The following is a 22,591-nucleotide window of genomic DNA, read 5'->3' as shown; positions in this document are numbered from 1 at the left end:
GAAACGACAATGTAATTGGAATCAATATGGGCAAGAGTAAATTATAAACCTTTAAACTTGAAATAGAGGAAATTCGAATCGTACCGCTACCAAATTCACACATCGTTGAGTGAGATTAAGAACCCTAACTTTTTTTTTTTTCCTCCTTTTCGTTTTGGAGAAAGTGCTTCGTCCCCTGTCTTCTGGAACTCTCTTATTAAAATATCCCATATATTTCACTCAAGTCCCTATAAGTTTTTTTTTATTATTTTTGTCTTTTGGCCTTATACTTTTAGTTATCGACAACTACTACCCAATCGAAAGCTCTGTTCTAAGATCTTTCTTTCTTTCTTTTTTTAAAGATTTTTTTGGTGATTTTCTTCAGTTAAATCATATTATAAAAAGTTAAAAACAACAGTAGAGGATCCGGACAGAGCAAAAGTAATTAAAAACCGAACAATGATGGGTTGAACACAAAACAAAACAGGGTTTAAGAAAAGAAGAATAACATGTAATTTTCATACACGAGCCATTTGAAATCAAAAGTATCGATCTCATTATTGTTGTAGATTGCATCGCCACAGCTAGTACTCATCATCATAAGGCGACGACATCACATCAGCAGCAGAAATATTTGGGAAGAAACATCTTCCTCTGAAGTTTCATCAGAGCCCACTGCCAAAACAATCCAAAAAAATGTAAAAAATAAATATACACAACTTCACAAGCTCTATACACATCTTTAAACACGAGAAAGAGGCTACTATACTATAGACAATGAATCACTTATCCATAGTCAAAATATGTGGAAACAATAACTCTTGTACCTTGTGATATGATCGGGTTTAGGCCTACAAAAGACGAATTGAGTCAGGCTGTGTGTGAAGTGTAACGAATCCTAGCTTGGAAGGTTTTTTCGTTGTTGTTATCAGACGGATCAAACACTTCAAACGTGATTAGAAACATATATCCACAAGATACGTGAAAATTAGAAATTCCAATTTCGTACTCTAGTAGTTAACTGGTTTCAACAATTCAGTTGAGTTACAACGCTGTCCATAATGATGTCTTGCTCCCCCCTCCTACTATCTTCAAAGATATTGATAGGGAGATCAGAAACACTATCACCGCTAGAAGATCTAGAAAGCAGTTCAGAAATTTGATGATCCTTTGGATCAGATAATCTTTTTGTGTGTTGTTGATGAAGATGCAGTTCCAGAACATCTTGCTGTGAAGATCAGGAAGCTGCATCTGTTCAGACGCCTGAGATCACATCAGACGCCTGGGATCACATCAGACACTTGAAGTTGCTGACATGGAGTCGTGAGATGACGTGGCAAAGCTTAAGTGGATGGAGTGACGTGCTAAGGAAGATTTCTTGCTTGGCAGCAAAGATAGAGACGAATTGCGTGTGAAGATATGGTGAATATTCTTCACATCAAATAAGGAAAGGATAAGCTTGACAAGCAAGTATATTCCGTTTCCGTGAGATCCTCGAAGATCCTAGGGTTAGGGTTTCGAGTAGTGAGTATAAATAGTCTAGGGTTTGGCCACGAGCCACTTTGAACACTTTAGACTCTTTGTACGTGATTGTAAACTTCGAAGCTAGCAAAACAAAAAGCTGAGAAGGTGAGTGTTGTTTTTCTGTTGGGACTACACGGGTGTAGGAGAGATAGGTTTAGTGCTCGTTCTTTAGTCGGGTTCAATTCTATTGGGAGGAATAGATTGAGTAAGAGCCGAGACAAAATTGTATCCTAGGAAAAGATAAATTTTGTTAATAAAGATCGAAGGAAAAAGCGTTTGCTTGGCGCGTTCCAAGCGTAACTGTCTGTGTGTTTCTCTATACATTTTCAGTTGACACCAACACTAGCTTGTAACCTTGTTTTTTATCTTTTTTTGGCAAGGCTGCATCATTTAGGCGTTACCTCTGTAATTCCTAAACCTTCATATATTAATGATATTCACATTTATCACATTTATATCAAAAAAAACAAATTCAGTTGAGTTGAGTTGTTGTTTACAAAAGAAAAAAAAAACATAAATGAAATGATAGTTCTAAACTCTTGACACATTCGTCGTTGTAGCGCTTAAGGGGTTCCTGAGAGAGCCTCTTCATTTACTCCCCGTTGGTTTCTTGTTGATCGTCAAGGAAGTCGCCATCATCCGGATCAACGAGATGGTAGTTGAACTAAACATCGAGACATTTTTTTGTTTGTGAATAAAATGTAAAATTTATTCCAAAAAATACTTTTATACAACTAGTGCAACTATGAGACCGTATTCATCACGACACATGGTAACATTATGCGAACAAAAGTATTAATTCAAGCAAATATATATTATCATTTGAGTCTGGTGTTCTTAAAAAGAAGAAAAAGATTTGGAATTTTAGTATCCTTATGGACTTTACAAATATGTTTTTAAATTATTTTGCTTTACAAGAGTAATAACTTCCTAAGTCAACATTTTAAAAACGGATTTTACAAATATATTTTTGCATATTTTTTGCTTACTATCTCCTTTCTTTTAGCATATTTTGCTTAATATTTCCTTTCTTTCAGCATATTTTTTTTTTTTGGTAATGGACAGGAGGTTCTTTTAGCATATTTTTTCTTAATATTTTCTTTCTTTTATTTTTATTTTTCGTAAGATATGTATATATTTATAGATATCTAATTTTTAATATATATATATATTTAACATTTAACATATTTTAAATAATTATGCAACAAAAATAAAATAAAATAATTTAGTAATAGAAAAATTAATAAAATATATATAGATGCTCATCACCATAGGAAATATGATATTTATTATAGATGTGATGTGCATTTTAAAATTTGAGAAATTGATATGCTATGTGAAAATTTTTATTATTTTATTTTTCTTTAAAAATATTTATATATAATATAATATATACTATTTTGTGTATTTTTTATTTTCATATGTTGCTTATGAGTTACTTGAGAATATAAGATAATTTTACTTTGTTTTAATATCTATAAAATATTTGGAGTTTGTATAAGAAAATAAATGGTCGATAGTAACCTATTACATTACATCATCAGTTGACTTTATAAAGGTATAGTGGTTTAAGGGATTTATATGGCTAGGTAAAATGTTAAGTGGGATCTATATATAATTACAGGTAATCCATTATCCTTAGGGTTTTAGTTTGATAAAATAGTGTATCTATTTTTACTCCTAGTCTCATCTACTACTATGTCAGTACGTACCGTAATGGTGTAGTCGTTCTTATATATGCTTTTTAAAGACTGTATTAGAGTATGTCTGAGACTTTGAGACCAATATGAGTTGACAAAAATAATATTAAACAATAAACACTAAAATACAAAGAAACAACAAATAAAACGACAAAAAAATGAGAATAAAAGAATAGTAGAATACATTAGAATATTTGTCTTCATATGTTGAAGATGTGGGAGTTGTTAAAAATAAATGTTGACACATATGAGTGTGATGTGATGGGTTTTCTCAACCAATCGGAAAAACAAATGGAGTATCTTTTTGGAAGTTTTTGTCTTTTGGTTAACCATTGGTTTTAATAAAGCTTTGAAAAAATAACAATTAACATCAAAATAATAGAACAATGCAATTTCATTAGAAAGTAAAATAAGTTAAAGCTACTGATGATATGTTTTTAACTTCTAAGAGATAAATAAAATTTACGTCTGTTTTTATGGGCACAATATGTTAAGATTATTATTAACGTTTATTATACTTCTTTAATCAAACATTAAGCTAATTAGCTTTATCAAGTAATAGTATGAGTCGTAATGTTTCTTATGTGGAAATGTGGAATCATGGGAGATACAGCAGTGGCAAGTTCGCTTAATTATTTGGATAAATAGATAAAACTATAAAAGACTTGGAATATTATTTTTTATCAAGCGATCTTGTGGGTACTTTTCTTTTTTTGCCAAACATTCTTTTTGGACGTTATATGACGAGTTTACGACCACTATATCAACCTCGTATTGGTCCCAAGAAAACATAATAATTGTCCAGAAAAAAATGTATTCATGGGTTTTGTAGGTTAACCGTTATTATTAGAGTTTTAGTTTTCCTTGAATATTGAAAAATGTAATTACGACCATACTGCTGTCAAAAATAAAATAAAATTACGACCATACTATTTTGGTAACTTAAGTTTCATCGTCTTAAAACGATAACGTGGTGAGTTATTTATGCGTAAGTGATTTTTTTCCCCGTTAAAATATATTTTATATTCATCTTCTTCGTCCCTTTTTACAACGATACCATTTTGAGCATACAAGATGAGTACATAATGAGAATGAAAAGGTGAGTTATTTATGCGTATGTGATTTAGTTAGACTGTATATGTTTATAGAGTTTAAATATTACTATCAGAATTAGTTTTATTATTCGGCTTGGCTTTAGGTTTAGGTTATGTGATAGTATCTATTAAAAAATCTTCTCAAATTCAATGTATATATATATATATATATATATATATATATATATATTAGTTTATTGATGAAAAATATTTACATGGCCGGACTATTTGTTGTATGGCTGTTTCATGACTCATTATTATACAAATTTGTCTCAATACTTATGTATGTGAATGAAATGTGCACATATAAATTGTGTCTATATTGATAATCTTTTCAATTGTGTGAAGGGATTTGTTGGACGGTGGCATCAACACAAAACTTATCTCATCTTCTTATTAAAAAGAAAGTTGACTCTCTCAAGTGTTTATCGGCCTTTCATCTTTTTGTTGATATGTTCGACAAGATACATAAATTTGGGAGGACTTAAGGATTTGAGGCATTTGAAAACCTTTATGAAGGAAAATGGAGCTATTTGGAGCAGGATTGCAAGTGCACCGACCCTTTGGCTTAAATGAAAGAGGATAGTAAAGGTAAATCAAAGGCTCCAATCTTGTGCACCCACAAACGTAACAAGGTAACGTCTATAATATTATATGATCAAAAAAAAAAAAAAAAAAAAAAAAAAATAATAATAATAATAATATTATATGATCACGTCCTGTAACTTTTTGTCTGCTTGACTATATATATATATATATATATTTTTAGAAAAATTTGTAGTGTTATTTCGACTAATAAGTTTTTTCCTTTATGCTTATAAAAATTCTTGTTTTTCTTTTATGCTTATAAAAATGGTTGTAATTTTGTACGCGGACCTCCTGATTGTTTTTTTTTCTTTTTCCACCACAAATTATTTACACTAAAACAAAAATATGTTATATTATTCATAATGTTCATACTCATTATAATAATCTACGTACGACCCATATAAAAGTAAACAATACATTATGTTTTGAAGTAGAGTGTCATTTGGGCAACTCAAATAGATCATAGAAAAAACAACCCAACATATAGTGATTCTCACACATTGTACGGCATATAAAAGCGCTCCTACTCCAATATGTGAAGAGAGGACAATATATCATTGTAAAAAAAGCAACCATACAAGAATCTAACATCAAGGTAATAATGACCCTTGTAGATATATATCACTGTTCTATCATAAGGTGGAGCTTAGTCTCCTTTCTCCGTAGTTTCAATGGAGTGAACTGCCAAAACAATCCAAACAAATATTAATTACAATCAGTTTCAAGTTGATCACACAAATCATAATCAAGAATACAAATCAATTGTGCATGTGCAACAAACCTAGTATTGATCGAAAAGCTAAATTACTTGAGGGGAAAGACAAGAGTACCTTTTTCCTCAGGTACCAGATCGCAGGAGATGTACTTGGGCGGTTCATGATAAAAATAGCAAACTTTAGCTCGGAACTCTCTTGGCTGATCAGAGGAAGAAGGATCCTTACCTTCAAAGGTAATGAAATACATAACGGCCGTAGTAGCAGTGGTGTAAAGATTGGCTTTGATAACTTTAACTAATTCATATCTTGTATTCTGTATATATTTAAGACAAATAAGTGCAAAACACAATGAGACCTTAAAAGACTAAACATATAAGGGGGTGTTATTGGATTCTAACTTATAAAGAATTTAGATGACTCTGCTAAAATCATAGATCGGATGATTTTAAAGGATTGTTTGAGAGTTTTATATAATCTTGTTGATTAGTTTTTTTAAAGTCTTGTAAAGTCTGTCAAACAATCTTTGTATTTATAAGATACTTTTCATGACTTTATTTTGTAAAGAAGAGTGTTTAAAATCATAAACCAATAACATAAAATTTCAATTCATTAACAATCATAGATTCTTTTGTTTTAATTGAATAACACAGAACTTTTAATGACTTTGTAAAACTCTGTATCCAATAACCCCATATTTATGAAGATTTTGAATGACTCTTTACAAATCAATAACTAATAACACCAAACTTTAAAAGAGTTTTGTAAAATCTTGATTGAATAACAAGAGATTCTACCTAACATCTAAAGTCATTAAAACTCCATATAACTCACAAACCAATAACACCCCCTAAGACTCTATATAGTTTTGACTGACCTGTCTTTCATTGTATCCGACAAGGGATCCACGAGACAGCCTGTCCATTAACTCTCTGGGGGTTTCTGGTTCCACGACGAAATCGTCATCATTGAAATCAAGGGGTAGGTAGTTAAAAATGCAGCGGAACTGCTTAAAATCCATGTCGAAACCCTACACAAACACACCCAATTAGAATAAACACTAGATTACCAAAGAATGGACTAAAACATGATTTAAGAATTGTCAAGACAGACATGTGTCTCCTTGACTTGTTTTGTCATGAGGCGCAACTCTTCGTCAGGAGTGAGATGAGGCCCTTCATCCTCACCGCGTCTGATACACGGAACAAACGCATAATCAGGCACAGATCCAGCCTCGTACTTTATATATGGAGTTACGTCCTCCGTAGTCCAATCTGAGGCCACCAGAAAATCGAAATTATTAGGGGATTTGATCCGTCCTTATATCCTTAAATCTACACTCGGATTCGTACCTGGAAAATCATCAGCCATCTCTCCTCTCGGATCCCAATCTTAGGGGTGTAGGGTTTTTAAAGAGTTTTCGTAGCTTTAAAAAAGAAAAATAATTTTGATTTTGTGAAAATATATTATTTAGCGTTCAGTGAATTTAGATATTTTAATAACAAAAGAAAAGGAAAATTTAACTTTAAAAAGTTTCAACCAAGACGACGCCAAAATTTTTCCCTAATTTTCTCCGCCAGCAGCACCGGCCAGACGACAACCACAAAATCTTTCGTGAGTCATCATAAATAGATTATAGATGTACATTATCATATCTTGAAGTCACAAAAAAAAAAAACACTAGATACAATTGTGCATAATTCAAAGCTGTGGCTAGTACAATACATATAAGCTACACCTATAACTTAAGGCTTCAAAGACAATCAACAATAATGCATATTTTTTACCAAAAAAAATAAAAATGACAATACTGCATGTGATGTGAATCTTGTTCCCAAATAAAAGTTTATGATCCAATTAAAATCTAAAAACTAAAATTCAAAATTTATAATCTAAAAACCACTCAAAATCTATAATTATTGTTATGTTTATACAATTAGTTTTCGTTATTTTAAAGCTTCCATCAAAAAGAAAAATGTCAAGTTTTATGAAGTTGAAGTAATTTTTCTTTGTTCCTCAACATTGTCAAGTTTTATAAGAATCTTATCTTATTACATTGTCAGGCAAAATGTCTATAAATCTTTTTTTACAATTTCCTCAACTATTATGAGCTTTCTAGAGCAACCAAAGTTTAAAGCCATTAAAGGCTTCTTAGCTAAATCAACTGAACACTAAAACACACAATCAATTAAGGGGACATGCTAGTTTTGCTACAGTTATAGAAATCACAATTTAGAGCTTGTTTGTGTTTGCCACAAATCTAGATGAGAGCACGTCGAAGGATTAGAACACACTAGTCGTGCATAAAGGCTCCTGTTCCAGTCTGCCAATATCAAAGGTAAATCTCAAATTTTCAAAACAAACATTAAGGAAACGACGCATTCAAGTTCGGCCAGATACATATTATACATACCCTGGTTTCTTGTCATCTTTCTCGGCAACTTCAACTCCATCTTCGTTGGTCGAATCTGCCAAAACAGTCAAGAATACCATAAGAAACAACCAGGAAAAATAATAGAAGGAAAATGTTATACACTCCACAAAGAATAATTTCATATGCTTTAGTTACCACCCTCTATATCATCCATTACAAAAGCTCCCCAATATATGGACACGAAAGAGTACCTTCTTGTTCAGGTTTCGGCCTACAAAAGACATAATCGCTTTCATCAACAAAAGAGTAGTGTACCCTAGCTTGGAACTCTTTTAGCAGGCTGCTATCAGAAGGATCCTTCACTTGAAACGTAATGAGTAGCATTACCCCAGCAGACATGTGAAAATTGGCTTTAACAAGCTTGTCAAATTCATATTCTGTGTTCTGGTTTAAGACATTAATATAACCACTCGTCAGAATGTGGATAAAAAACACAAAAGCAGAAGAAGTAGACTAGTTCTCTTACGTTTTCCTTATTGTAATTATCAAGAGATTTCTGAGACACCCTCTTGAATAAATCCGCATTGGTTTCGGGCTCCTCAACGAATCCCTTATCATTGAAATCAACAGGATGGTAGTTGAAAAGGCAGCGGAACTTCGAAAAATCGATATCGAACCCCTAAAATTCACATACAATAAACTCTCAAGGTTTTTTTTTTTTTTTGACTATATTTTGTAACAAACCCCTAAGATGAAAAACAGAAAAATAAAATATAAAACCTCGCTAGCTTCGATTTGTTCGTTCATCATGGCAATTTCTTCATCTACTGTGTACTGAGGCTCATCTTTCTCGGTTCGTGTGTGATATTTAGGTCTCAACCAGTCAGGCTCATCAGGTGTATGAAGCAAGAATGCATCTTCGACCCACCAAGTCCAACCTTGTATAATTGATCGGAATAAGTTTGATCAATTGCTACAGAAGTAATATTCATAAACACTAAATTTAGAGAAACCAAGTTGAATTAGTACCTTCAAATATTTCACCCATCGCTCCTCACGAATGAAATTATGTAGTTAAAAATGATTGATGTTGAAGTTGAAGAAGAGATTAGGATATTACCCATCGCTCTTTATTATTTTCTAACTCTTTTCTATAAAATTATTTTAATTACATTGCAGTCCATATTATTTTCTTACAATTTGTATTTTTCCTCATAGTTCAAGCTATAGCATTTATAACCCCCCTCAGAAGATAGAAAAAAAAGAGAGATAGAATTTGGTTGCCTATATAAAAAAAAAGTATAGAAAAGACAAAAGTGACTTTGAAAAGAAAAAGGCCTAATGAATCAGAGGAAAAGAGAAATTTGATTATTGAAGTCACATTTATGTATGCTTTGCGATTTGGGCAAGAATGATGTCTTTGATAGCTATGCAGCGATCAATATGATTATAGACCGTTTGCACTGAAGAAGACTCGGTTGTGTAGTCTAATATTGAAGTCACAATTCATGTCACATCAACTAGTTGAGAGAAAAACAAAGAAGCATCTCTTAGTTCTCACATCTTGTGGCATCTTAAAAGCTCTTACGCCAATTTTTGAAGATAACAAAATCAATGTAAGAACTCAACCATACATACAAGAATCTAACATCAAAGTAAAAACCCTTGTAGCTAGATAGATACTGTGTCACCTTTTTGTCTTCTGACATCTTTGTCGACATATTTCTTGATAGTTTCCAATTCGTTCCACTATCAAAACAATCCAACATACTTTAAGTCTCAAGAGATAAAGATGGAAGCTCATAACAAGCTAAATCCATCTAAATGTCTTTTATGATGTTGATGCAAATTATCTTATATAATTTATTGTTGATCTTGTGCAACATTTCTTATAATTCTTATACTTATTTTTTTTTTATCTTTTTGGAATTGTAGAGATTTCAAATCTTATATGATTATGAATGTTCCAAGCAAAATGTTCGTAAATGTTTATAAGACATCCATCAGAAAAATATATTTTCAAATAATATGAGAGATTGAGTGTGGTCTAAGGTACAACCAGAGTTTAAAACGTCCTAGTTCAATTTAACACTAAAAGGTGACATGCTATATCTGCTATTGTAAGTTTAGAGTTAGTAAGTTCGCCATAAATAGATGGACACAGTCCAAGGAACACTCGTGTATAAGGCTCCTATTCCAATCTGTGAATATCAAAGGAAAATCCTAAAGATTCTCACATTAAACTTGAAGGAGACGATGCATCCTTATTTTGATAATTTGTGTGTGTACCTTAGTTCTTAGCCTTCCTTCTCAGCAACTCCAACGCCATCTTCATTGGTCGAATCTGCCAAAACAAAAAGATAAAAAGGAAGCGTAAAAAAGAGGTAAATCTATAGACCAGGCAGAATTATTTCAAATGATTTTGCTATGACCCTTTATGATTCATTCCAGAAAGAGTACCTTCTTGATCAGGTTTCGGCCGGCAGAAGACAAAGTTGCTCTCGTCGACGAAAGAGTAGTGAATCCTAGCTTGGAACTCTCTTGTCAGGTTATCAGCAAGATCCTTCACTTGGAATGTAATGAGAAACATTACTCCAGCAGACATGTGAAAATTGGAATAGAGAACCTTGGTAAATTCATATTCGGTATCCTGTTTGAAAAAGAAAAAAAAGATAGATAGATACTGTAATTGATTGTAAAGATGGACACCACAAACACAAAATCAGAAGCATCAAATAATGAGACTAGTGCTCAGTTCTGACATGTTCTTGATTGTAGTTATCAATGGACTTCTGAGACAGCCTCTTGAGTAAATCCAAATTGGTTTCTGGCTCCTCAACGAATTCATCATCATCAAAATCAACAGGATGGTAGTTGAAAAGGCAGCGGAACTTCGTAAAATCAATATCAAACCCCTAAAGATTCACAAACAATCAACTCTCAAAACCTTTTGACAATTTTGAAAGTTGTATTAATAACGTAAAACCAAAACCTTTTGACAATTTTGAAAGTTGTATTAATAACGTAAAACCAAAACCTTAAGTTATGACCAAAAAGAAAAAAAGAGGAGAAAAAAACCTCGCTAGCTTCGATTTGTTCGTTCATCAGATCAGTTTCTTGGTCTGGTGTGAGCCGAGGCTCCTCTTCCTCAGTTCGGGTGATATAGTAAGGTCTCAACCATTCAGGGTCATCAGGTGTATATAGCAAAAATGCATCTTCGAGCCACCTAGTCCAACCTTATATTCAGAATCACAAGATAGTTTTGAGCAAACCGGTACAGAAAAATCCTAAAGTTTAATTTAGAGAAAACCAAGTTAGATTCGTACCTTCAAACTGTTCACGATCACGCATCGCTTCTCACGTATCAAAAGTGGCGTTGAAGAAAAGTTGAAATATAACTATTTCCCATTATTACAAGTAAGCTCCTATAATTTTTTTGATCTTTGTATTTCAACTCATAGTTCACTCTATATATTTATTCCCCCTAAGAAGTTAAATATATAAAAACCTAAAGTATGTCATTAAATCTTACGTTGGTTTCTGGCTCCTCAACGAAATCATTATCATTCAAAACCGTATAAAAGAAAAGAGAGCTGACCAAGTAAGCTATATACACAACATGGACACATGCTCTAACCAATCGTACGGTTAAAAGTGTGATTATAAGCAAGATTCACTGATTCAGCATGACAAAGAAGAGTATCCCAAGACATGATATACTCATCTACCAAACTCGAAATCTTGGTTCCGCAACTTTAGAGCTAATATGCTATTATACCGTTTTAACGCCAAAACTTGATTTTGCAAGTTTGGTGTGGATATGCGTTTATGAAATTTTAGCACCAAACCTCACCTTTCACAACTTTGGGGGTTAAACCTCCTCCATTCCTTAATGTTTGTGCTAAGTCTATATTCCACAATTTTGACGCTAATTTCGCATAATCGATTATGTTATTTGGATCGGATGCCAAACTCATAACTCTATAATTTGGCCGTTGTGTCATATTCTAATACGCAACTTTGAGGCAAATTCTTCAGACTTGGCTAAAAAAAACATATATAGGGCCATGTGTAGCTAATTTCGGCATATCTTATGTCACCATATGTACTCTAGTATAGGTGAAAATACTTAACCATATTGCTTAAGCCAACTATTGGTCCCTTAATTAGCTCTATAGCCCGATCCTACAAAGTTATGAATAAACTCAATGGATACTGACTATTTAACTCGGGGTTTTTTTAATTGGTCCTTACGTGAAATCTGATACAACATACAAGGTTGCATACGGATAATAAGAAATGTCTACAAAGAGAGTTTACAAGAAGCATGCCCATTACACGAAGCTGGCTAGAAAGTTCAGTCAACATTACTACATCATGTTATATTATATTAAGAACAATTCTGCCATAATAGCTAACACTCCAAACACTACTTGTGCTCACCACATAGCCAATGGATACCGCATAAGCATCCTATGCCAATCTACAACAATCATGAAACAGAGAAGAAAACAGATTAAAAGAGAATCGAGAGTAAAGAACCAAATATACATGATTCGAACAAGAAGAGTAAGGGAAGAGATGCATCAACTGGTCTAGGTACCTTTTTGGGGACTTGACAGTTCCAACGCATTTGACTGAAAAAAAGGAATCAAATATTACTTTAACAAAAGAGTCTAATGAAACATAATATAGGATCATGCAAAAACCACTGGCCTAAATGATTACTTAAGCCATTGGGAAAGAAGAGAGATTGTAATACCTGCTTGATTGGGTTTTGGTCTGCATAATATGTGGAATTCCTTAACCCCAAAATAATCGCGGACCCTAGTTTGGAAGAGCTTGGGCAGGTTGTCGTAAGGATCTCTAACCTCAAAGGTGATGAAAAACATTACACCAGAACACATGTAATAATTGGCTTTGACAAAACCTTGAGAAACTCATATTTTGTAAACTGTGTCAATAAAAAAAAAGTAACAAAGCCAAAAACCAAAATTGGTTAGCAGAGGGATCAAACTTGTATCTATGAATATAGAAAGGGCAAAGAGAAGTTGGAAGCAGACCCATTCATTGTTGTACTTCTTTAGGGAGTTTTTAGAAAGCCTCTTGAGTAACTCTCTGGTGGTTTCTGGTTCCATAGCATACTCGTTACAGTCTAAATTAACAGGCCGGTAATTGAAAACAGAGCGGAACTGTGTGAAATCAATGTCGAATCCCTAAGTTACAACAACACAGAGAATCAATCGAATCCCTAAGTTACAACAACATATGGGAAAAAAACTCAAAAAAATAAAGTGATTGAATTGAAAGAGAAGAAGAAGAAGAAGAAGAAGAACCTGGCTCTTCCTGACTTGTCTTCTCATCATAACGTACTCTTGCTGGGTCGTGTACTGGGGCTCTTTCTTCTCGTCCCATCGAATGAATACAAGGAGGAATCAGATTCTTAGGAAAAGAACCAAACTCATAACACAGAGACACAAGTCCTAGCTGAGCTACCCAAAACGCTTTTATCAGAGTCATATACACAAAACGCTTAAAGCTTTTATCCAAACAACAAAATTTGGATTCTTACCGTCTTTTTCGATCTGCCCCATTTGCTCCTCACGGATCAGAGTTTTTGCCTTTTGTGTTGAAGAACCCTAATTTCCAGATTTTCCCCTCTTTCTTCTGGAACACTCTCCGATTAACAAAACTAACCACAATAATAATAATAATACTGTAAGCCTTTTGTTTGTTTATTAGGCCTTTTGATTGTTTTCAGTTTTTAGAATCCAGTACCGGTGGACTTGGCGTCGAGGTTTATTAGTCTTCCTCGATTAATGGTTCAATAGAGAAGAGGTTTTGAATTTGATCGGTTCTTTTTTTAATTATATAAATCCCAAAAAAAAAATTATCCAAAAGCAGAGTTATGATTAATTCGAAAGTAATCGAGTTATCTAAAAACTCCCGTTAAAAACTACTGTACTCATAAGGATACTCTCAACATTTGTTTTGTGTTGTAAATCTTGAGAAATTCAATAAAATCAAGAAAGCTGGTCTGTTTAACTTTAAAGCATATGTATAGAGGGGGTTGTGTCATAACTGGTTAAGAGGATCAGATCTTTTTTTTTTTACAAACTGAATTTCATAAAACTGAGGTTACATTCCCATGGGGGAGAAAGAGTTAGCCGCAAACAACAAGCAATAGATTTATTCTAAAACATGACAAAATAAATCTAAATTTTTAAACGTAAATACGTGATTTTAACGTAAAATGGTTGTGCGTTTTTAAACGTAATCATATGATCTTTTATAGTCTCGCTTTTACATGTTAATGTGTGATTGGTTTAAATTTTATTTTTTCATTTAAAATATAAATAAATAATTAAATTAAAATTATAAACAATAAAATATTATATATGAGAAACGAAAAATGGTTCTATCCAATGCACAGGATCTTATAATAAGAAATGATCATTAGTATAGTAAATTAAAAGACAGAGGTATATTTCTATATTTTATTATATTACCTTTTTTTATTAGTACTCACCCCTTTATATAGGTGCTTAGAGTCATTTGGTATTTTGTTATATTCACGGCAATTGGACTTTTGTAGCAACTCTATCAACTTACATTCATCTACGCCATTTATGCAAATTTCTGATTTTGAATACTTTTTTATCCTGAATTTTTTTTAAACTAAATATTAACAAAAATTATATAAAATAAAAACTAAACTTTTATCTGTAATTAATTACCTTCATTTTTCCAAAACATTCGGCTTTGGCTTTTTTTCCACCTTGGAACTCTTTTTCTTGTTTTTTGATTTTGACTTCGTGCACGAGCTACTACTTTCTTTACAGTTGTCCATATGTATAGTACATTTGCAATCTTCTTCTTGAATCCTTCCCTCCTCTAAAATATATATTTTTCAATGGCTCAAAGTCCTTAAGATATCCGTCATGGTTTTTTCTCTTAACTCCATTTATATCAAGTTGTAAGTCAATAAGAAAATCATTTAACCCCAAAAAAAAGAAGCAAAAAGGTTCATTTATATGTTTTATTGTCAAGGAGAAAAGATTTTAGAGTTAAAATATTACATGAGGTACCTAAATGTTAAATAATACATAAATTATAATTTGTGTTGCACAAGCCATGTACATTACCTAGATGGATCACTCAAAAGAAGTTAAGACTTTAATTTGAATAAGTGTAGCTACTAAGTGCACCTTCAAACTTTCTCAAAGGCTTTTCCCGTAACCACTTAACCGAAGAAAACGGATGGAAAGAATCTATAACCACATTCCCATCTGGTGTTGGACTTGTTGAGACTACTGCATTCTCCATGTAAATCCCGCGAATATACTTCTTGATTAACGGCTCGCAGCTTATCTCAACCGCAGCCACATGTCGAGCGCCTTTAAGAACAGCTTGAGGATCCTCAAACATTGCACATACATAATTCAATGCCATCTCCTCTGGTGTTTCCTTTGCATCTTCAATCTCATCAACAAGAACTTTCTCAAGAGACAACACCAGTCCTAACTGCTCACCGCTATAACCAAAATTGTTTGCAAATTCCCGGATACCAAATTTGCTGCAGATGCTATATTGCGATGTCCTATTCGGCCTCTTGTACTGTCCTTCATCGATCTCACCGTGAGGGAAATGCAAGTTGAACTTTGAGTCTACATCATCCACTTCTCTCTCTGTTTCAGCCTCTTTAAGAGACTTGATAACTGACTCAAAAAGACTTTTATTCAGATCAGACCTGAAGGTTTCTTCTTCTTCAAAACGTTTTGTATAGTAACCAAACAAAGAGGTTTTTCGTTTCCGTAGAAGAAGCCACTTTCTATCCAAATCTTGAATCATCCACAAGACGTTATGCCACTTGGTCTCAAGCTTCTTGTCAAGATTGAAATCACCACCATCATCAGAACTCTCCAATAAACTCGGACACTGCTCCTTTCGGTACATTGCTATAAACGGTATCTCTAGCTTCTGCACATGATACAGCTCCAAAAATCTCACAATGTCATCTTTGTTAACCAAACAACATGGACCTTGTTCTTGAACCAATCGAGCATAAATCCAATTGCTCTCTTCTTCAATGCTACTTTCATCCATGGGAGCGATTCCAAAGGCTTCTTCAGATATCTGCATCCTCTCGGGAACATCAAGCTTCCTAATTTCATCATCTCTCTCTGTCATATACTTCTCAGAGATAACCATTGGTTCAAACTCATCTTCTAGCTTTCTTTCGATCTTTTGGCTATACGCCAAGTCCTTTCTCCTAAGCTTCAACAGTTCTTCAGGATCACCAAACAGATCATTAGCGTATCGTAAAGCGTTCGAACTAGTTCCTTGCTTAAATTTCTTTGTCTTCCTCACTCCATGATCATCTTCATCTACAATGAAGTGACTCAAATCATCATCATCATCATTTGAATCAGTTCCTTGCTTAGATTTCTTTATCTTCCTCACTCCATGAGCACCATGACCATCATCTTCATCTACAATGAAGTGACTCAAATCATCATTATCATCATCATTATTGGTGTTATCCTCTTCTTCCTCTGAAGATTTCTTCAAACGTTTATACTTCTTTCTTTCGAAATTGACGTTGTTGTCTTCTAGAAGAAGATAATCATCTTCGTGAAGACTAAAGTCATCATCTTTCTTCCTTCTATCTCCACTCTTTTTCTCACGACATGGCCTCTGTTCTTCTTCTTCTTCTTCTTCTTCTTCAGAACTATCCACTAGAAACCCATCTCCATACTCATACTGATCATCTTCATCATCTTCCTCTTCATCGTCTTTTCCACGGTTCTCGACTTGATCGTCACGGATCGGTGGCTCTGTAACAAAAACAAAGTCGAATCTTCAGAAAACAAAATAAGAAATAACAGAGGATTTTAGGGTTTTAAAAACAGAGCTTGTTAACGTACCTTCGTTGTTACTTTTCATGATTAGGCTAAGAGATTAGCTATACCAAATCGATGAAGGTAGAGAGATCAAACCCTAATAACTCTGTGATCGTAAGAATAGTAAACAATTTGATTCTGAATTTGGCGAAGAGAAAAGTGAGAAACAAATAAGGCGTTAGGCGTTCGTACTTTAGGGTTCACGAAAGCATTAAGAAGAATAAAAAAAGTATTTGCTACTAATTGTAATTGCAATAATAAACATAAAACATTTCTTATTCTTTAAGAAAATATCTATTTTATGATCTCTTTTTTAGCTAACGAAGTGTACCTATTAATTTTGTTGTTTTACTATATATTTCATGATAAACATCGAGTTGTAGAACCTCTATAAAATATTAGGTATATACTCCTTAATTAAAAAGTAGTAAAACTTAACTCTATGAAAAAGTGTATTACATATATTTAAATAAATATGTCAACACACACACATGTACATATATATACTTAACTATATAAAATTCCTAATTCAATAGTCTAAAATAATATATTTTTATAAAATTAATAATTTTACAATTCTAGGCAAATTATTAGAAGTCATTTCTGATAAAATAAACAATTTTCTTGTGTCATCTTATGTTATTAGCATTTGGTGATGTAAGTTTATAACCCTTGAATTTTGACATGCTACATTAATATAAATTGATATTATAAATTAATAACCAATTTCAAATTTTAACACAGAAAACAAAAAAACAAAATTTCAAATCGTTGTAGAATATATCATTATTTTATGGGAATTGAATTCTAATAATTTCATAAAAAGAGCTTTTTGATCGGTGGATTGGTAGATGTAGTTGGACAAAACTAAAAGTATGGGGCGAAAATAGAAAGATAAAAAAACAAAAGGAACATTGGGTAAAATAACTGGGGATATTACAGAAGAAAGCAAATCTAAAAGGTCACTTTCCCAAAAGCGAAAACAGAAATTGAGAAGAAGTAAAAAAATTAGGGTTCTTGATCAACAACAATAAGCGATGGGTGAATTTGAAGGTACGATTTTGTGTTTTTCGTTTTAATAGAGTTTAAAGGTTTATAATTTGCTCTGGCATGATCAACTCTGATCGATTACAATGTATTAGGGTGGACTTCGTGGCTGGAACCAGGGTATTTGCTATGTAAACCTGAGGATCCTGACTATCAGAAACCTGCGTACAGTGACTGGACCGAGGAGAACGATACTCCTCCCAAGTACTCACCAGAGGAAGAACTTGCCTTACTCGACGAACAAATCAGAGCCAGCGATGTATTATATTCTTTTTTCCCCCTTATGTTATGATATATTGAGCTAACTCTATGAATCTGTGAAACTGATTGTTATGTGAAACAACCACAGGGGTTTGATATTGACTTCACACACTTCCGCTGTGTCTTCAACTACCACCTTGCTCTTCTCGACTCACATGAATTCGTTGAAAAGCCAGAAACCACTAGGGATTTGCTTGAGAGGCTCTCTCGGAGTTCCCTTGATGATTACAATAATGAATATGTGAGAACTAAGCTATGCTATCTTGTGCTTTCAAATTTGCAGTGTGTTTGATATTATATAGGATGTGCTTTCTTACTTGTTTATTAAAACAGGGCACAGAATTTGAGTTTGTCAAGGTTGTGAAAGCCAACTTTCACTGTTGTTGTGCGCTAATGTTTCTCATAACATTCGAAGTTGTGGATCCTTATGATAACATGATCAAGCTCTTCCAAGCAAGGGTTCGCCACGCTAGAAACATCGTGACCGAGTACATCTTCTGCAGGCCTAAACCCAATCAAGGAGGTACCGAATCTTGTTTGATCTTCGATTTTTTGCTTTCACCATGAAATGCATTGGTATCAAGAAAGATGTTATATAGTATTTATTCGGGTTTCTTATATATAGTGGAATGCATTGGTATCAAGAAAGATGTTGTCGGGAAAGATGTTGTCCTGAAAAATGTGAAGAAACAAAGGTAATCAAAAGATCAAACTGCAAGGGTGTTTTTCTTTACTTTGATGGCAAGATTCCTTGAATGGATGGTTTATTGTTTTACAGTGATTTGCGTTCTCTTAATTTGCAGAGTGGAGTAGGATTCTAGGAGCTTTTTTATATGGCACAAAGGAGTGAGAACCGAGAGATGCTCTATTGTTATTATATATCTATTTGCGTCCTAAATGTGACTTGATGGTAGTCGTTGTTGTATTGCTGCTACAAATTTAAACTTAAATGTTTCTGCTACTCTCTTTGAGCTTGTGTCGTTGTCTACTAATTTAAGCTTAATGTATAATAAGTTGTTGTGCTACTTTCTTTGAGCTTGTGTCGTGGTCTACTGTCTACTATCATCTAACCCAACAGTATTACAACAGCCAACCAACGAAAGGCTAAGCCAAACTATTAATTAAGACAACATTATGACATTTGAAAACTAAACTTTTAAACAATCTTAGGACGCTGTTCTAAAAATGACTTGATTTAGACTAGGTAATAACAAACAATTGTCTGAAACAGAAACAACAATCAAAACATTTAACAATGTCTGTCTAAACCGAAACAATAACTGAAACAGTTTAAAACAAAACAAAAAGATATTAAGCAAGAGAAAAAGAGATGTGCTCCCTCCAGCATCTTAGAACCACTTTCTGAGGCGTCTTTCCCTGGATCACATTCTCAGGCGTCTTCCCTTTCACCTTGGTAGTGATCCAAAAGCTATAAGAAAAATGAGATTTTTTGTTAAGAGTATGTGATATATGCCTTAATGATGTCAGGTGTATAGAATTAATTCCATATTACCACAGGGTGCAAAATGCAGGTAAAGAGAGATGGTGTTCCAGTAGGACGACTGATTTGCCTAATGATTTTTCCGAACCCTTTCTGCCCCCATTTAAGACCTGCTGAATTTTGCACTCTCCAGAAATGAATCCCTTCGGGCATTTTTGTTCCGTAGCCGGTCACTGACAAAATATGCCTGTCAAGAAAGCGGCTACCTTTTTCAGGTCCTTCATAGATACCATCCTGTTAAACAAACAATGTACCGTCCATAAAAACTGTATGAAACTAAAGGGACATATGCATATTGAAAAACCTTTGTCTATATTTTGCCATATATAGGTTTTCATATACTTCAAGCTTTTAGAATATATATATTAAGAGATAAAAGATTGTGCTAACTAACCCCTCGGAAGTGCACGAGCTCATCGTAATAATCTATAGAAACAGCCACAGTGCCCTTGTTGACCAATTTTATAAGTTCTCTTTCATCTACTTTGTCCAGAATGATCAAATCTTCGACTTTGAATATTCTATTATGCTGCAAATTAAGCAAATTCTAATTAATTAGTTACCAAATTACAGTACCTAACAAGAAAAGAGAAAGACAAAGTTGAGAGAATTACTATACCTTGGCTTTCTGAGTACACAAAACGGGACCAGATTGTGAGCCACTTTTTTTCATGATATCCAAAGCTAATTGAGGACAGTCACAGTCTTCTTCTAAAACAGTACCATGATCCACCAGAAACTTTCGCAAATGTTCCAAGTTACTGAGTCCACCTGTAGCGTCTACTTTGTCGATGAGACCGACAAGTAAGTGGAGCGCTGATAAACACATCGGAGGTAGAAATCTCTTGTCGATTACAAGCCTTGAAGACATACTTCTTGTTGGTGGGATCGTCCAACAAACACCTTCAACATTCGATACATATTTATATTTTAAGTTAATAATACACAAAAGTTACTGCATAACAAAGAAACCATGCATATATATATATGTACGAAAAAAATATTTAGTTAGAGAATTATATATGTTTTTAACTTACGTCGGTTTCCTTGGTCGACCACCTCTCTTACAACGCCCACCTCGTTACACCAATCCAGATCAATGTTTTTGGTATTTGGCGGCAAGTCCTACATATATAATTATAACACATGATAAATATTTATATGTGTGTTTAAATAATAGAGTAAAGTTTTAGCTTTTTAACAAAAAAAAATAATAACAGTAAACAAAAGAATGCTTAACCGTAGGATACTTCTCGTCTGACTCCGTCAACTGTGTAGCGTCAATCAAGATAGCCATTAATAACAGATATAAACAATTAATTAATTTAATTTTTATCAGCAAATGAATAATGATCATGTTTCAAATTACTCTAATAATTTGTGGAGGTTTTGCTGGCTTTTTTGATTTCTTCTTACTGCCTCCACCACTACCAGCACCGTAAGAATATACTCCATCATCAGCATCATCTGCCATCCGATCCTGTTAATATATATTAGACAACGAAAACATGTTATTAACTATTTAACTGCACCATATATATTTGTTGAACGTTTAAATGCTACAGCCCTAAGATTAGCAGTCAAAATTAATTAACTATTAAACGGCACCATAAATACATTTAGCAATCAGCAATCTAAATGGGCACACAATACTATAAATAAATGTATAAAATACTACTATAGTCTAAATGAGCACAATTAATTAACTACGTACGGTGTAGAAACTAAACTGATAACCAGTTTGGCATAGGGTTTTGTACTAATAACATATACTAAAACTTTCACTAACCATTTGCTTCATCAAATCAGTAAGAAAAGAATCACCTTTCATAAAAAAAACTGAAACTTTGTAATCAACTTTCAAGCTTTATTGAAAAAATACAGAACAAACCTTCTAAAAAGAGACTCAAGATTTTTTTTCAAAAAACTGGGATAACCCACCACATCACACTCAACACTAGTTCTACCCATTTGAACAACATCAAGTATAAAAATGACAAAACATAAGGATTATCTCTTTCAAATCTAGCTAGTAATTAGAAAGGAGGACACTTTCATGGAAAAATGAAAACTTTGATGGAAAAACCCAAAAAAACAAGAGAGTAGTTCTATCAATTTGAATACCATCAAATCTTAAAAATGAGAAAACAATAAAGTCATATGTTTCAAATCTAGGTAGTAATAAAGTAGAAAAATCAAAACTTTGTAAAAAAAAACTAAAGAAAATGAACCAACTTTGAATGAATCTACTAAAAAACCAAAGAAAAAAAGTGGAAAAGACAAGAAGATTTGGGAGAGACTACCAGCTGAGGAAGATGAAGAACACAAAAACCCTAGAGAGAAAAGAGTAATCGTAAAGAGATATATGTAAAGTAGAGAAAACAAATTGTGAAAGTAATTTTAATGTCTCATGAATTAAAGAATTGTATTTTTTTTTGGGTTATTTGATAAAAAAGAAAAAAAAAACTAGAAAGTAATAACAAAACGTACAAGAAAGATTGGGTGCAAAATAAAATATAAAGAAAAACTATCTCAGTACACGTTTCCACATAAGAAACCCTAAGACCTACTTAATAATTAAGCTAATATAGTAGTATTTGATTTTATCAACACTATATACATGTTCTTTTTAAAAAAATTTGTTATGAAATTAATTACAGACGTGTTGTAAGTTGATGTATACGACATGAATATGAGGAATACTAATATTTGTCTACATATCGTGCACTTAGAAATAGATGTAACTTTTGTTTTGTGTTTCTTACAAGTTAAAAACGTCATTGGGTTTAACTTATTGTGCTTTGTAATGAAGTTGTATTTGTTCTACTTTTTAATGTGAATTTTTATTTTCAAACTGCTTTATTAAAGGTAGTGGTAAGTGGTAACCCTAAACATACAAAAATAAAC

At 33.0% G+C, this 22,591-nt stretch overlaps 6 protein-coding genes and 1 pseudogene across 7 annotated transcripts; 1 reads left to right on the top strand and 6 right to left on the bottom strand.

The window, feature by feature from the left end:
- Positions 1 to 644: 644 nt before the first annotated feature.
- LOC111831900 lies at positions 645 to 2,274 on the bottom strand (annotated as a pseudogene).
- A 3,018-nt stretch (positions 2,275 to 5,292) lies between these two features.
- LOC17896205 lies at positions 5,293 to 7,040 on the bottom strand. Its single transcript, XM_006302920.2, has 5 exons — positions 6,951 to 7,040; positions 6,712 to 6,872; positions 6,476 to 6,628; positions 5,716 to 5,914; positions 5,293 to 5,566 (listed from the first exon to the last, which is right to left on the bottom strand). Exons 1-5 carry the CDS (start codon positions 6,967 to 6,969, stop codon positions 5,532 to 5,534), a joined length of 567 nt encoding a protein of 188 aa, XP_006302982.2. The 5' UTR covers positions 6,970 to 7,040; the 3' UTR covers positions 5,293 to 5,531.
- Positions 7,041 to 7,881: 841 nt separating this feature from the next.
- LOC111831899 lies at positions 7,882 to 9,020 on the bottom strand. The gene is made up of 6 exons (XM_023787454.1): positions 9,002 to 9,020; positions 8,753 to 8,910; positions 8,499 to 8,651; positions 8,224 to 8,416; positions 8,012 to 8,066; positions 7,882 to 7,921 (listed from the first exon to the last, which is right to left on the bottom strand). The coding sequence occupies exons 1-6, from the start codon at positions 9,018 to 9,020 to the stop codon at positions 7,882 to 7,884; spliced, it is 618 nt and encodes a 205-aa protein (XP_023643222.1).
- Positions 9,021 to 10,269: 1,249 nt separating this feature from the next.
- Positions 10,270 to 11,323, bottom strand: LOC111831898. The gene is made up of 5 exons (XM_023787452.1): positions 11,299 to 11,323; positions 11,051 to 11,208; positions 10,735 to 10,887; positions 10,433 to 10,622; positions 10,270 to 10,316 (listed from the first exon to the last, which is right to left on the bottom strand). The coding sequence occupies exons 1-5, from the start codon at positions 11,321 to 11,323 to the stop codon at positions 10,270 to 10,272; spliced, it is 573 nt and encodes a 190-aa protein (XP_023643220.1).
- A 1,078-nt stretch (positions 11,324 to 12,401) lies between these two features.
- Positions 12,402 to 13,566, bottom strand: LOC17895070. Its single transcript, XM_023787451.1, is given in 7 exon segments — positions 12,402 to 12,455; positions 12,524 to 12,609; positions 12,735 to 12,897; positions 12,900 to 12,926; positions 13,036 to 13,188; positions 13,346 to 13,476; positions 13,545 to 13,566. Coding segments are annotated over 7 exon segments (636 nt in total).
- Positions 13,567 to 15,148: 1,582 nt separating this feature from the next.
- On the bottom strand, positions 15,149 to 16,986 carry LOC111831897 (transcription elongation factor SPT6-like). Its single transcript, XM_023787450.1, has 2 exons — positions 16,900 to 16,986; positions 15,149 to 16,809 (listed from the first exon to the last, which is right to left on the bottom strand). Exons 1-2 carry the CDS (start codon positions 16,916 to 16,918, stop codon positions 15,149 to 15,151), a joined length of 1,680 nt encoding a protein of 559 aa, XP_023643218.1. The 5' UTR covers positions 16,919 to 16,986.
- Positions 16,987 to 17,821: 835 nt separating this feature from the next.
- LOC111832211 lies at positions 17,822 to 19,214 on the top strand. 2 transcript variants are annotated; one of them, XM_023788617.1, is made up of 6 exons: positions 17,822 to 17,928; positions 18,018 to 18,181; positions 18,272 to 18,424; positions 18,517 to 18,706; positions 18,809 to 18,878; positions 18,962 to 19,214. In XM_023788617.1, the coding sequence occupies exons 1-6, from the start codon at positions 17,913 to 17,915 to the stop codon at positions 19,002 to 19,004; spliced, it is 636 nt and encodes a 211-aa protein (XP_023644385.1). In that variant the 5' UTR covers positions 17,822 to 17,912; the 3' UTR covers positions 19,005 to 19,214. The 2 variants fall into 2 exon arrangements, with proteins under 2 accessions (XP_023644385.1, XP_023644386.1); XM_023788618.1 differs by having other exon boundaries at positions 17,823 to 17,928; positions 18,987 to 19,214.
- The last annotated feature ends 3,377 nt before the right edge of the window (positions 19,215 to 22,591 follow it).

Source organism: Capsella rubella, unplaced genomic scaffold, assembly GCF_000375325.1.
Source record: "Capsella rubella cultivar Monte Gargano unplaced genomic scaffold, Caprub1_0 scaffold_2, whole genome shotgun sequence".
Classification (NCBI taxonomy): Eukaryota; Viridiplantae; Streptophyta; class Magnoliopsida; order Brassicales; family Brassicaceae; genus Capsella; species Capsella rubella.
The sequence above is the reverse complement of the archived record's forward strand: the minus strand, read 5'-3'. Positions and strand labels throughout refer to the sequence as shown.

What these genes read in the sequence shown, in the direction of transcription:
- LOC17896205 (XM_006302920.2), bottom strand. An exon ending in TCGGATACAATGAAAGACAG is followed by an intron (nt 5,915 to 6,475) that starts GTCAGTCAAAAC and finishes AAATATATACAG; the next exon opens with AATACAAGATATGAATTAGT. An exon ending in TCTGGTACCTGAGGAAAAAG is followed by an intron (nt 5,567 to 5,715) that starts GTACTCTTGTCT and finishes TTGTTTTGGCAG; the next exon opens with TTCACTCCATTGAAACTACG.
- LOC111831899 (XM_023787454.1), bottom strand. An exon ending in ATAATTACAATAAGGAAAAC is followed by an intron (nt 8,417 to 8,498) that starts GTAAGAGAACTA and finishes GTCTTAAACCAG; the next exon opens with AACACAGAATATGAATTTGA. An exon ending in AAAGATGACAAGAAACCAGG is followed by an intron (nt 7,922 to 8,011) that starts GTATGTATAATA and finishes TGATATTGGCAG; the next exon opens with ACTGGAACAGGAGCCTTTAT.
- LOC111831898 (XM_023787452.1), bottom strand. Translation starts at nt 11,323, where the DNA reads ATGCGTGATCGTGAACAGTTTGAAG. An exon ending in AACAAATCGAAGCTAGCGAG is followed by an intron (nt 10,888 to 11,050) that starts GTTTTTTTCTCC and finishes GTGAATCTTTAG; the next exon opens with GGGTTTGATATTGATTTTAC. An exon ending in ATAACTACAATCAAGAACAT is followed by an intron (nt 10,623 to 10,734) that starts GTCAGAACTGAG and finishes TTTTTCAAACAG; the next exon opens with GATACCGAATATGAATTTAC.
- LOC111832211 (XM_023788617.1), top strand. An exon ending in ATGATTACAATAATGAATAT is followed by an intron (nt 18,425 to 18,516) that starts GTGAGAACTAAG and finishes TTATTAAAACAG; the next exon opens with GGCACAGAATTTGAGTTTGT. An exon ending in GCCTAAACCCAATCAAGGAG is followed by an intron (nt 18,707 to 18,808) that starts GTACCGAATCTT and finishes TCTTATATATAG; the next exon opens with TGGAATGCATTGGTATCAAG.